General features: G+C 32.8%; 1 protein-coding gene across 1 annotated transcript in view; it reads right to left on the reverse strand.

The window, feature by feature from the left end:
* The window catches only part of LOC108782759 (low density lipoprotein receptor adapter protein 1), a 42346-nt gene that overhangs the window by 6649 nt on the left and 20555 nt on the right, over positions 1 to 15142 (reverse strand). The window contains exon 2 of the mRNA XM_018551116.1: positions 5128 to 5324. Coding sequence (XP_018406618.1) covers positions 5128 to 5324 — 197 coding nt within the window. The remainder of the gene's footprint in view (positions 1 to 5127; positions 5325 to 15142) is intronic.

Below are 15142 nucleotides of genomic sequence, written 5' to 3' on the forward strand. Positions count from 1 at the left end.
TTATTAAAGCAACATTCTTTTCCTTAATTCGTTTCCTAATATCTGCGGCTGGCAGAACATCCTTTTTCTCTGCCATGTGAATACTCAAATCTCAAGAGGATCATCTGATAGATCATCTGATCGAATAGCAAATCTCTATCGATTTCGTTCTATTGCATCGACAATCATTTCGTCGTTTGCTTGAACAGAAGGCGATGTTTACTGAAGCATCTGGTGTAGACGCATGCCTAAGAGTAAATCCGAGTGAAGTGAAGCAACAGCTCGATTACCTTTTTCGGAAATCAAATATCTCGTTGTTGCTAAACCTGAGCTCTCTCGCGTCGCTCCATTACAACGCAATTACGGGTCTTCGCGCGGATTAAGCGGTCCATTTAACGATTTAACTCGCGCATGGAGATTCCACCGCCTTAATCGCAAACGTCGCACGAGAGATTCCAGGACGTCCCTTAATCCGATAATTCTGAAGCGGATTCTGCATAAAGTCCCTCTGCCACGGACGCGTTATTGTAGAAGGGATACAGATTCACTGAATATCTTCGCAATTTAATTAAATTTCCGGAGCACATATTTATCCCGCTCGGAAATGTCACTTTTATCAAAATATATACAATGAAAATATCATAAATATAGAATTTGGAAATTTAATTAAATTTAAATTGCAGTTTTTGCTTCATATAGAAAAAATTAAGGATACAGAAGAAATATTATATAGACTTTCGTGTATATAAAAAAAAGGGAATTTAATAAAGATATCAACTTATTAATACTTGTAACTTATTAATACGGATTACAAATTAACATTGTTGCTGGATAATAGAAAATATTGTGGTTTGTGTATTTCTATCTAGATAGAAATGAAATCTTTCTTTAGTTTAGGTATACGTAATCAACGTTAAAACGATCAAACACAAGAATCTAATTATACGATGAAAACGCAAACTTTGCATGCATTAAATTCCATATTTGTGATTTATCAACGATGTATTAACGATGTTAACATTTGTAAAATTATTTCGCGTGGCACTCGAGCTTTTAATTACAATAAATTCTTTGCTCGCTTTTATTTAAATAACAATTACTAGAATTAAACGAAAAGAGGATTGATATTCACGTTGTTTCAAGCAAAATCCATGGAAATATTTGCACATAAAGTTCCGCAATGGATTAACGAATCCTTTCACAAAAAGAGAAAAACTTCGTGCAGAGGTAACTAAACTCGAATCCCATTAACACAAATCCCTTCATTAATTTTTTTAATACAAATAAAGATTTTTTATTTGTCGCGTTTAATCTGAAACAAAAGCGTGCCAATTCGATAATAATTTTTGATAGTTATATTTGTTGTGAGAAACTGATCGAACAAATATTTCGTGCTCCTTCGATAAGTTAAATATCCCAGTTCACTTTATCATTTATTTTGTTTCAGGAAGAGACTCGAGAGTGAAATTCAACATTTTTTAAAGCAAATCTCAAATTCTTTCTTCGTGCGACTTTTTTTCATTTACGATTTATAGAGTCCTAATCCAAGGCGCGCTTTACTTCTCCTTGACGAAGCAAGCAACGAAAGCAGCAACTGACGTCTAGTAATTATTTATATCTATATTAATCCGGATTACATATACGTTATAAGTAATCTAGGGCGTCTTGTACCAGTAGCTTCTTGCTCGCAAATACTGAATAGCATTATCAGCGAGAACTTGCAGGAGTTGTAGGTAGTAACTACATGACGGAAATGCGGAGTTGCCTTTATGGTCCCGACATGGCAAGATGACGCTGTTGAACGCGCGAATAACTCCTGCTTCGTGACAGAAACATCTTAATCAGTAACTTAGAGTAAATTATTTCGAAATTACAAAAATGAAAAAGTTTCTCTGCTTAACAATTGGCAAAGAAGAACATATAACGCCCGAAGAACAGTACAATGGACTCGGTATATCTATTATAGATGACAAAATGAAAATTATATAAATTTCACAAATTATTGCAAATTAGTTTCTCTAGTAGAAGAAAGAGACGTAAATAAGCGAAAGGATTTATCGTTGTCAACGTGAAACAATAAAGGCTGCCATAGAGATGGAAAAGATGCCCATCCAATCCAGTAAATGAATGCGATGCTGCGAAGAGGAACTAACAATAATGGACGCAATTACGCAGGTACAAAAGACGATGAAAGAGGATCAATCGAAACAGACGAACCCGAAGAGGCAATTAGCGCAAAGACGAGATGCAATGAACACTTCAATCCGGAAGTTGCCGACGCGGAATACGATTGGGTGCGTCGAAAAACTTTCAAATCAGTCGAAACCCAGAAAGTTCGCAAAAAATAGCTGTTTGATCGCGTTGCAGCAAAATCGCTCGAATAAACACAGTTTAATGCAACACCAACGACCTACATTGTATAATGCATACAAGGTACACTCGTCGATCGCATTTTTGAAATTCTGATAAATGATCTGTAGAAAAAGAGATAATTACAAATTGCAAGAAATTATCCCTGAGGATTTAAATAATGTGAAAGGCAGTGTTTTAAGAAATTAGTGAAAAGAGAGACAAGGAACTAAAGAAAAGTAAAGTGGATAGGATTATGGATTGAACTTCTTTATAAGGTATATTTACATTATTACTGGCAAACTATGAAAAAGTTGTAACATTAGAGAAGGTATAAGAGGACACGTGAATAAGGGAAAAGATGAGTGTTTTATATAATAATTGCGCAATAGCAGAACGAACATGACGTTAATGTAGATTTGGAATAATATAATAGATAGTAATAGGTATAGAAAAGTGGATAGGGACTATAAAAAAGGTTATGATATGTAAAATAAGAAAATGTATGTAAATTTGGATTTAGAGAATAGTAACATTTTGTGATATGAATGTAGATCAGTATAAAAAATAGAATTAAAAAAATGATATGATACGTAAGATAGGTAGGTTAAATTCAGGTATAATATATATGATAACATTTTATTATTTTAACAGCGGATTCTCAGCCAGTAAGCATGAGATATGGATGAAAATGTATGACTAAGTGAAACTGTAATCCAAGTCCTTCCTTAACTTTTGTCAACTGAAATAAATAAATTTTTCTTCAGAAATTCTGTAAGTAATATTTGTATTATAAATACTAAAAAAATATAATGAAACAATGTAAGTTGTACATTAATCTCAAAAATTATAAGTTATAATATATTATTGATATTTCAACGTGTAAGCATTTTTTATTATGAATATATAATAGATATATATATTGTAGATTTATTTTTATCGGATCTATATATGTATCAGTGTAAACACTATAGATTATATTTATTGTAATGAGAGAAATTCTGGTATACGCGTTTTCATCGTGTGTTGACTGAATCCCTTCATTAATAACTGCATCAGGAGGAAATTGCCGAAATACATACATTACCGCTTTCTGCAATACTGTCCATGTAATCTCGCGATATGAGTTGTAATCGCTTCGAAATTGGAATTATATGAGACGCGGACGAAGTTTCGTTATTAATTAATCATGTTCCTCGGATCGCTACTAAATCACATAAATTCATTTTCCTCTATCGATTATGCTATTCAACAAGGATTTCGCTGCTAAACTAAATTGAGAAATTGATAGAACTTTGTAATTTCATATGATAATTTCTTCTAACAATCACTATCACAATTAATCACTTTTGTTTTCGTCACAATACGTTATTGCCACTTTAATTCGCATATAATTCTAATAAATAAACGATATTTAATATCGATTTTCTATTAAGATACCAGAATATGTATACACTGAAAGAAAGATTGGCTAAATATGGCATAGCATTTTTAATTGGCTGCAATAGCTAACTTTTAGTTGCAGCAGTCAATTTTTAGTTACAGCACCCACTGCGGATGGCTAATGCGACCAAAAATTGGCTACTGTAACAAAAAATTGGATGCTACAGCCAATTAAAAACAATATGCCATATTTCACCGTCTAAATTATGCAGCAGTTACTCTTTTCTTTCAGTGTACTGTATTTGAAGTACATGAAAATTTTTCAAAAAATAAATTGAAAATTTTTAACAGAACAATTTTTTCTCAATAAACATCCATGTTTAATAAAACGTTAAAAATGACGAAATTGATGATATTTTTGCGTACGAAAAAAGCAATACTAGTTTCGTCGGAACTAATATTAGCAGTACTCGCAATATTTCACATACGAAGTCAAAAGTAATTAGCGGACGAGTGGAAGTTGGATCAATCAAAAAACGGCATTTCTCATTGATGCTGTTTTCGAATTTACCTTTTTTATATACTTTTTTTGTCTCCGGTGTTCTTAAACATTAATAAGCATAATTGCAAAACACATGATTCGAGATCCGACTTTAATGTCAATCGCTAGAGAGAATCCAGATGATATTAACAACATAAATGAAAAGAAAGAAAAAATAAAGAAATGCCGTCAGTCGCGACAAAGACAAAGTAGTAGAATAAACGTGGCGCAAAGTAATCACGCTTCATTTTCATTAGCTCTATTAACGAACCCGCGGCTATGCGCGAGAAATTAGTACCTTGCAATTTCAATTAAATTCTCTTCACGGCGGCTGCGTCGGAAAATGGTTGAAAGTAAATTACACGGTGCGATACAATTCCAACGATAAATAATACAGTGGCAATTTCCAACGCAAGCGGCAAATTCTCTCTCTCTCTTTCCCCCTCCCTCTCTCCCTTTCTTCCACTCTCCCTCCCACACCCTCTTGTTTCTCTTTCTCTTCGTACAAAAAAATATTAGATTTGATAACAAATTGAAAATTTAAAAATTTTGAGCAAAATATTATTACTCATTTATTATATAAGTACAACGTAAACAGTTTCATATAGATTTATATAAAAAATTAAAAATATTTCTACACACAACATAATTTTCTACATGTTTTGTATGCTAAAACAATACAGTTTACATTTTTACATTAGCAAATTTGTTACATTAATGAAAATAACAATAAAAGTAAAATAAAAAGTAAAATAAAAGAAAATATGGTTTATATTAAAAAAATTTAGTGACATAATTTTGTAAAAAAAATTGCACATCTGAAAACGCTTTTTCAAGATAAGTTTAAAAAATAAATAGAAAAATATGGTACGTACCATAGTAATAACGGTTTTGATGGCTTCCGCAGTGGCTTCCTCACTCGAAGGCGTTTCAACGAGGGTGCTGCCCAAATATTTGAGGGTGAACCTCGCCTCAGACGCATCCTCAGATTCCTCCCCGTGCGTCGTGCTCGTCGAACCGCCACCCTCCACGCACTCGCGGCTGTTCGCCAGAGCCCATTCCTCGCATAGCTCTGAAAGTTAATGCCAAGTGCGATATTCAGACAAAATCGATGATTGAACAAAATCCTATTTCGTGAAGATTGATCGTATCGCGAAATAAAAACTTCCTTCAGTTCAAATCAGCGCGAAACTTCTCATAAAATATGTATTTTGCTGTAAGAATTACGAAAAGAGAATTAGTCCTAAAGTTCTCAATTCAGAAATTTCATAAAAACTAAATATTAAATTTCTGTTTTGTTAAAAATTTATGGGTACAAGTAATAGAAGGATTTTCGAGATTATAGCAAAGAGACATGAGGACAAAAATTTTGAAACTTTTCGCTCTTTGTAGATAACAAGCCTGACGGTGATAAATGTTATGGTGGACGGAATGACCAATGTAACATTAGTTCAGGTTCGTGCAACCACATAGCTAGCCTCGTTGTCTGTCTATTTCGTGACAGGAATGGCCGCGGTCGCGCACCTATCGCAATAATGGGTACATACATCATATATATATATATATATATGTGCATATGTGCGTGCATGTGTGCGTACGTGTGTGTACAATATACATATATATGTATATAATATGTATTCGTTGCTATTCTCTCTATTCGTCGAAATCCTACCATTTTACAAGCTAAAAACTACGATGCAAGAACACTAATGCAACATTTTGTAAAATTTGACTCGTTAATGAAACAAAAGTTGTTTTAAAAGTTAACAGTAAATTATCTGTCTCGGAGAAAGTTCATGGGAAATCAATTATATCATTCTTGACGGAAGTTATAATTATAAAATGAAATAAGAAGTGTACGTTGTATGATTCTACGATAAAAAACAAAGTTTTAAAAAATTGCAGAGAATTATTTGCCTCGAAGAAAGTTGATGGAGACGGATCCTTTCGATAGAAATTATATAAGCGTTATAAAATAAAAAGAAAACATATAGAATGCTGATTTGCCGCGTAATAAAAAGGTATCGAAATTTATAGGAAATTATTTCTTTTGGAGAAAGTTGATGAATGTCAATCATTTTCTTAAAAATAATTATAACCTTGCAAGCTAATGCAATACTTGTATGCGTGTATTTATATCAAAAATTCTTTCAAATCTCACGTTATCTCGCTTGTTTCTGTATTTAAAACTAGGCACTTTATTTTTTCATAATACACAAGTGTAATAAAAAAAAAGTTCGCAAAACCGCTTTGTCGCTGCGATTCGTTCATACTGCAAGTTTTATGAAACGATATCAATAGTTGTCCACGCGCTATTGCCTGCCTCGTGTAAGTCTGAAAGTTCGCGGGCAGGTTTCTATACGTCGTTATTGTCGGATATGAAACTTTGCCCGCAGAACAATTTTGTAAAAGTGGTGAAAACTCGTTACCACTCACTCGCAACGCGTCATGACGTCTCGATCAAGAAAAGAAAACTCCGGTCCCACGAGCATCTCCTCGACGAACGTATTTTTTTAAGAATGTTAGCGGTTTTGCTGCGACATGTCAAAAGTTATCGTGTCTCCATGAGATGGAAAATACGTGCCCTCTTCGTTTTGATACGCAGATCGACTGGAGAAATAAAAGTATGAGTTACACAATCCAATCAAGGCTATCAGTCGGGTATGTTAAGTTAGCACCCCAACTATAGTACTCAGGAGTTCTGATTAGAGTTCCCACTCACTTTCTTTTGACGAGACGAAGAGTTTCCTATAGTTAATAACAAGAGTTTCGCTCAATAAACATTTTTTTTACATTTTTTAAAAATGGGGTGCTAACTTTTTATCGAATTTCGAGATGGAATAGTTCTGAGCGGCTTAATAGCTTCAATTAGCGATTGCCTAGAGTTCCTGATATGTAAAAAAAATTTTCGAACAATAAAAAAAAAACTAAAAATTTTCGAAGAATTAATTTTTAGATACAATAGTTCTGATGATAATTCCTGCTTCTTTTTGACGATACGAAGAGTTCTCTATGATTTTTAATGACATATGCGCTTAATAATCATTTTTTAATTTTTTTAAAAATGGGGTGCTAACTTTTTAACGAAATTCAAGGTCGCATAGTTCTGATCAGCTTAACAGAACTATTTTGTGAATACCTAGAGTTCTTGATACATAAAAAACATTTATGAAGTATAATAAAGTTTAAAAAAAATAGTGGAAACCTTTGAAAATTTTTTTAAGAGTACTGAGTAGTTCTGAGTAGCGTTTCTTATAGTACTCGACGAGTTCTATCGAAAACTGTAAGGTGAAAAAGCGATTGGACCAACGGTTTGCAAGATACAGCGACATTTGTCGGAAGATCAACAATTATTAGAATGAGTATATCTCGGAAACCGTTGGTCCAATCGCTTTGAGCCCTGATACTTTTCGACAGAACTCGCCGAGAACTGTCCAGAACTCCGATCAGAACTACTCGGTACTCTCAAAAAATTTTGACTTCAAATTTTTTTCTGATAACTATTGTATCTCTAAAAATTAATTTTTCAAAAATTTTTAGTTTCTTTTTTAATCTTGGAAAATTTTTTTTACATATCAGGAACTCTAGGCAATCGCTAATTGAAGCTATTAAGCCCTCAGAACTATTCCACCTCGAAATTCGATAAAAAGTTAGCACCCTATTTTTAAAAAATGTAAAAAAAATGTTTATTGAGCGGAACTCTTGTTATTAACTATAGGGAACTCTTCGTCTCGTCAAAAGGAAGTGGGAACTCTAATCAGAACTCCTGAGTACTATAGTTGGGGTGCTAACTTAACATACCCCTATCAGTCGCTTTGTGCAGTATATTTTTAAAATAGAGTTTGCTTCCTTTTCAACTAAAAATTCGTTGAAAATTTTAGATAGTAAAAAAAATTTTATATATAATAATATACAAATTCTTTTATTATAAAACTTCATAATACCTTTTTTATTTAATTTTATTTATAACTATCTAAAAAACCCTCTAATGTTTTTGATTTTTGTGTTCCTACAAGATGTGGTCTAAATAAATTCAATAACGTTTTATTTTTTATATAAAAATGTAATTTCTGATTAAATCTAGTATTAAATTACTTTCGAGAATTAATGTTCAAATGATAAAATATATGCTATAACGCTTTTTAAATACTTAATGCGAGATACATTCGTGATCGTTGTCGGTCGTCGAACGTTATATACATAGAAGGTAGGCGTTTCCACAAATCGAGGCACGTGGGAAGACACGAAAGCGCAGGAAATGCGATCGCTGCCAGGCCCATTTGTATCAATTTGTCAATGAGCACTTCCTGCGCAATCTTTTTTTTCTTTCGTATCGCAAACCATCAATCTTTAGCGACTTTCTAACGTCTGAAGAGAGATCCTAGCTCGATTTTGCAATAAAGATGGTGACTCCGAGCGATGCATTTTTGCGAAAAATGTCGTGAAAATGAATCTCGACGTGATATCATGATTATGAATGATACAAAAGCTAAAAGATTTTATATTGAAAATTATGATAGAACGATCTTTTTCTTCTGTGAACTTTTCACTTTAAAAGAATTATCTTTAGATTCATCAAAGACATCTTCATAAAGAGAAAAATAGAATGCACTTTATGGTCTTCATATAATTTTTATAGATGTATTCTTATATTATTATATTGCAAATTATCTATAGTATACAATATTTTAAATATAATATATTCAATAATAAAGTACAAAGTATAATAAAGTACCTACTAAAAAATATGTTCTTTTATGTATCCAATTGGATATCTACCTGTTATGTGAGATGAGTTCAGGACATTGCGTATCAATTTGAATATTACTCATACACATTTTCTACTTGCTACTATATGTGAATGAAGAACACTTTACATTGATTTTGTATATCTAGTATATATTATAAATTCTGAAGAGGCCTATTGACTTATTATTAGCCAAAGAATTTTTATTTAAAGAAATATTTTAGTGATCTAAAATCGATTTTAATGTGAAAATATTACTTGTAATTACATAAAAAAATTTTACAAATTTATGGCAACGATAAATATATGTGTATTCACATTTATGTAGCATAGAAATAGTATTTATTGTATTCTCGTATCGCAAATATTGTACATATCTTTTACGCATACGAGTTAAACATTTACAAATATTTTGAACAACATTGGATTGTTGAGTTGATCATGTATCAATTTACTTAGTTTATGAAAATTAGACATGAAAAATAATAGTACATTGTGGCAGAAGATCAATTCTAAAAATCCTTACAGCAGTTAAGTGTCAAAAAAATTATATTTTCGATTTTTGTATACAAAATGCAGACTATATGTGTCGAGCACATTTTATTAAAAAAAAATATATAGTGATAGTCTATTCCCATTATCCTATTTTCGGAAAGAAGCAATCATTATTTTTAACATTGACATGATAAAATTCAAACGACGCGATGAATTTAACCGTGACGCGAATATATATTCTTTAGATGTTCCTTTCAACGGAATAAGAAGAATTGACTACGGCGCCTGATCGACGAGTATTTTAATATTTCAACGACCGCGTTGACAGGGCACTACGTGAAAGCCATTCCACGTGCGACGCTAACAGAAACGCAGTGCCATCCAGCTGAAAATTTATGCGAACTGCTTCCATCCGGAGCGAGACGATGTGGAAAACCGATGTAGTGTAGCACACGTCTCTGAAATTCCATTGAGGAAAAGGCGAGTGAGGGGTGATGGCAATGGGAAAACCATCAAACGCCCGAGAAACTCTATCTGCCCTCTCTGAAATTCCTAATCGTAAAGCCACGTGAACTATCGATCGATTTTCCGTGGAAATTTGTGGCAATTAAATTTGACTCAACGTTCAAACTTTCCCCTCTCCTCTTTGATATCCCGTACAAGCTCCTATTTGCCGGCCGTAACATTGACAAAGTTACCTACAACTATAATGCGAGTTTCATGAGTACCTCAACGTAAAAACGTTCTATACATATATCGATCGAACGATTCTTACGTTTGCGTAAAGATACTCTCGCGGAGATATGCGGCTTCCGTGGCTAGAGATGAAAGGATCTCAAGACTCGTTTTACACCATCCTAGCCAAGGAAATTTCTCTCGTATAGCTCGCGGCAGCAAGTCGTCTCTCTTCTTCGCGGGTGGAAGCAATTTGCGGGGTGTTTCTCTCGTTTCAGACGCGGGTTGAGCGAAATTGGACCAATTACTCAGAGTTTTTCAGTGATTACTGTAATTGTGGGATGCAAAATTGAGAAAACGTGCGTGTACTTGCGAGCGCCGCATTTCAAAGTCCAATTCGATAAATTCTCGAGCGCTTTAATCTCATTGCACTTCGGCGATATCAATGAACTGTGTATTTTATGATACAAATCTTTTTAGTATTAGACCGACGATACCATTTGATTCCGTTAATTATACCAAATTTCTTCTTTGATATTTTATAGTTATACAATACATAATACACTGAAAATGATATTATGACTGTAACAACAAATAATTCTAATGATACAAAAAATATCAAAATAACTTTTCATTAAACAATAATAAAAATTAATTTCGACAGCTCTAATGTTATACTTTGAAAACTGACGAAAGATCGATCCGGCTGTGGATTGGAACAAAGTCTTGATTGGTGGTTTTTCATCACGCCGAACAACTTTCAATGCGACTATACTTTCAACTTTATTTCTTCCAGGTTTTATTTTAGTCTGATTCGTCTAGTATCTAGTATCTATACGAAGATTAACTGAAGAGACTTCGCTCTTTGGGCTTCTTGTGCACCAACAAGATTTTCCTCTTTCTTTCTGTTCTTCTTCAATAGATACTGCTACGCGCAAAATGATAAGAATGGAATTGATGCTCCTTTCCCTTCTACTGTCCCACCGAGTTCTCTTGTTTGCGAACACAATTTTACGGCGAGAAAGATCGTTGCATTTCTCGACGCGCGTCTGTATACCGTATACGTAGATTTGTTCTTTTCAAGGAAGTTTAAATTAAAATGGAAAACAATCTACGACGTCCGATAACATTAGATACTGCTCAAAGTACTCTTTAACTCTCGAAAACATTAATTTCTCTGTTAAACCAAATCGAATCCTTACGAATTAACTTTGATTGACTAAAAAAATTAAAAGAGTAGGTGTATTATAGTCCTTGTAAGTATAATAATCCTATATTTGATATTTCTATACCGACAGAGAAAAAATTGGCTGCTGCAGTAATTTAGATGATAAAATATGGCATAGCATTTTTAATTGGCTGCAGCAGCCAATTAAAAATCCTATGCCATATTCAGTCAATCTTTTTTTCAGTCAGTAATACTATTACATAGCGAATAATAATTATTTATAGAATCATTTATTCAGTAACCCGTTTTGTGAAAGAAAAATATTTAGTGTTTGCATTAAAATGTTTGAAAAAAATGTGCTTCCATAGTGTTACGTATTGTTTTTCTTTGTTTAGTATAAAAGCGTCAGGATTATCGGAATTAAATGTCTTCCGTTGTTGCACGCTCGCTAAAAAAGAGAAATATCCGATGATTTCACTGCGATTGTAATATCAGGTACCCAGCAGATCAATCGGATACCACACGCTGTACAAAAGAGGAAAAACAAATAAGAAAGCTAACGCAGTGGACGCTGAAGTGATTGCAGCGGCGAACGTGCACGAACGAGCGATTCTCCACGATTCAGTATACGATTTCTATTGAATACGGTTTTCCATCCGAGCTACACGTTTTCAGACATCTCTTCGAGTCGTGTGTCCGCAACACACACGACAGTTACCACTGCGAGATATTTCTTTTTATTCTCGTATATGCATGCCGAATGTTCTCTACGTAAAATCACAACTGAATTCCGTCGCTGTCACCGTAAAGCTCGGTAAATATGAAATTATTGACGAGCAATACCAGCAGGCTATTCATTTCTCCTGTGTCTTTTCTAATGGATAAAGCCTTGAATGCAGAAAAAAACAAATGCATGACACGTGTTGTAATTCCCACATTGGTTAAACACGGATACTTAAAATATAATATACAAAATATATTTTAATTAATTTCAATATTTCAGTTAATGCCGTGATTAATTTTAATTGCGCTAATAATAATATTGCTGCTAATGACATTTTCGCAATTTAAAAACTGCTGCTTATTTCAAAGCAGTTCTAAAATATTGTGAAAAAATATATTTAAATAAATTATATAATTATTCATTATTTTATATATTTATTTAATATTTATTTATTTAATTACATTTAATATGTTAAAAATTAATAGTAAAATTCTCGGAAGAAATTATTTTACAATTAGTTTTTTTAATAAAAAATATCATCAAACATCTTGCGTACAATTTGCACCTGTTCTTAATATCTGCTCTTATTATCGAGGTAAATGTTCTAATTTTAGAATAAGCAATTGCTGTAACAGTACCAGCATTCAAAGCATCTGCCTCGATAAATAAAAGTGAAAGTATTTGTGCAGGTGATCAAGTGTATTTCAGAGTGCTGGCTGGCTGGCGGGAGAAGTTATTCTTAACTTCTATAAATAACGAGTTGCACAGTAATCATATGTAAACATTCAAACGCAAACAATACGACCACGGGGTGCAATCGGCGAAATTGGATCGGCAAAAATTGACCTGTATGCGCATCAAATATTTTGTTTGTTAACACGATTATTTACAGTTTATTACGCATAATAATAAAAAAAGGAAATAATTTTGTGAAACAGATATTTTACATATAAAAAAATATGTAAAACGTTTGAGAAGTTTTGTATTTTATCACGCATGTAGATTTTTTGAATTAAATATCGATGATATGTAAATAATGGTTCTTAAAGAATATATTCATAGATCATAGAAATTATCCGAGAATTACTCTCGAAAAATACATACTTCATAATTTCATCATTTGGTAAACAATATATTATTTAAGAAAAGATATTTTTAAACGAGTAAATAGTCATATTAGACAGCAATTTCATTTTATCAAATACGAGAGCTGTCATTGAAAAAGTACAAGTTTTCAAATCAATTTGATTTACGAACTTTGTGCTATAAACAATTCAAATGGAGTGTAACTATCTGTCAAGAAAGAGGAAGAAGAAGAGAGATTTATACTTCATGGGCAATAGCATAGTCCGATATGTGCCCCGAAGGAATTTCTCCTACAAACGGAGATAAACAGACAAAAGAAGACAGACAAGAGAAGAGCTATCCAGGAGAAAATTGTACACTCCGAGAATACTGTCGCTTATTGGTCTTTGCCCAAAATTGCAAATATTCTTTTATTCTTATCCGATTTATTCTATTTCAAGTTTCAACATGCGCCGCGCGCGCACGTGTGTATTTAAACTACAATAAATCAAATACAAATAAATAAATATTTGTAATTCTGGATAAAGACTAAATTGGACGATATCATTTTTAGAAGTTTTATTGTTTTATATTAATCTTCAGAACTTACATTCGATTAGAGCAGAACATTATGATTCGCATACGCAAATATTCGTTATTTACTTATCAGTACAATTTACATACCTATATATGTAACTAAAGAATTAAAAAAATATTTCTAACATATTTTGTTGACAGAGAAGCATTCAAGAATTAGTAGATTTTTCTCAAAGCCGATATTCTTTTCGATAACTATTACAGAATATCTAGAATTTTTTTCTTTGCGGTTTCTCTCATTTACGCGTATAGTCGCAATGTTCTGCTCTAATCGAATCGCGAATGGGTGTTCTCAAGATCGACATAAAGCTTCCAAAGCTACGAACCGCGTCGCTTCTAGTACGGAGCTCAATAAACTTGGGATCTTTATTTCCGGTGAAACGGAAGATGAACCTGTGAGATACATCTAACTGGCGCACAGCAGTAAAGCGCACTTTACTTGAAAGAGGTGATAGTGGTGTAGATGTCGTATTTTATTTATCTACTAGCGAAAGTGACTCGCACTTTACACGAGACTTATTCCTCCGTAAATTGCAAAGCGGCAAAATATTGCTATCTCTCTCTCTCTCTCTCACGTAATTATGAATTAAATTAACAGAAATGTAAGAGATATATAGAAATTAAGATAAGTGTTACAAATATCCAGAATATTAAAACTCAAGAGAGTACTAATAATAATTTAATTAAATAATTATAACAATATATATAAAATTAATAAAATATATAGCAAAGTAATATGTACTGAAAAAAAAGATTGGCTGAATATTTTGAATATTTTGACTGCAACAGTTAATTTTTAGTTACAGCAATCATTGCAAATGGCTAACGTGACCAAAAATTAGTCGCTGCAACCAACAATTGGATGCTACAACCAATTAAAAATACTATGCCATATTTTATCATCTAAATTATTGCAGCAGTCAGTTTTTTTCTTTCAGTGTGTAATTACATAGATAATCTCTTGAAAAATCTAAATAACATAATATGAAAAAATAATTTTCAAAAGTAAAGAAACAAGGCTCTTCGATTAAAAAGAAATCTAATATTATTTAAAATATAATAAAAAATAAGAGAAATTGAACGGGAAGGTCGCATATAATTTGATTTATTTTTTAGATAAAGGCACATATCTATTTCTTAGAAATAAAAGTATTTTTCGTTTTTGCACTCCCTCGAATTCGTTTGAACTGCAGCAGCAGCATTTCTCGTAATAAGGCATTCATAGGTTTTTCCACTTCATAAAATAATCGCGCGCGCACGGAAGCTGTAATCGCGTTTGCATATTTACGTATCACAGTTGCTCCGATAGCGAAATATGCAATTTTTCTGCCGATTACACGCGTAGCCCGAGCTTCGCTGCGCATGTAAAAGCATATCCGTGCTTATACGTACGGATCCATCGATATCGAGGTAAAAGGG

The sequence above is a fragment of the Cyphomyrmex costatus genome, unplaced genomic scaffold (genome assembly GCF_001594065.2).
Source record: "Cyphomyrmex costatus isolate MS0001 unplaced genomic scaffold, Ccosl1.0 scaffold135, whole genome shotgun sequence".
Lineage (NCBI taxonomy): Eukaryota > Metazoa > Arthropoda > Insecta > Hymenoptera > Formicidae > Cyphomyrmex > Cyphomyrmex costatus.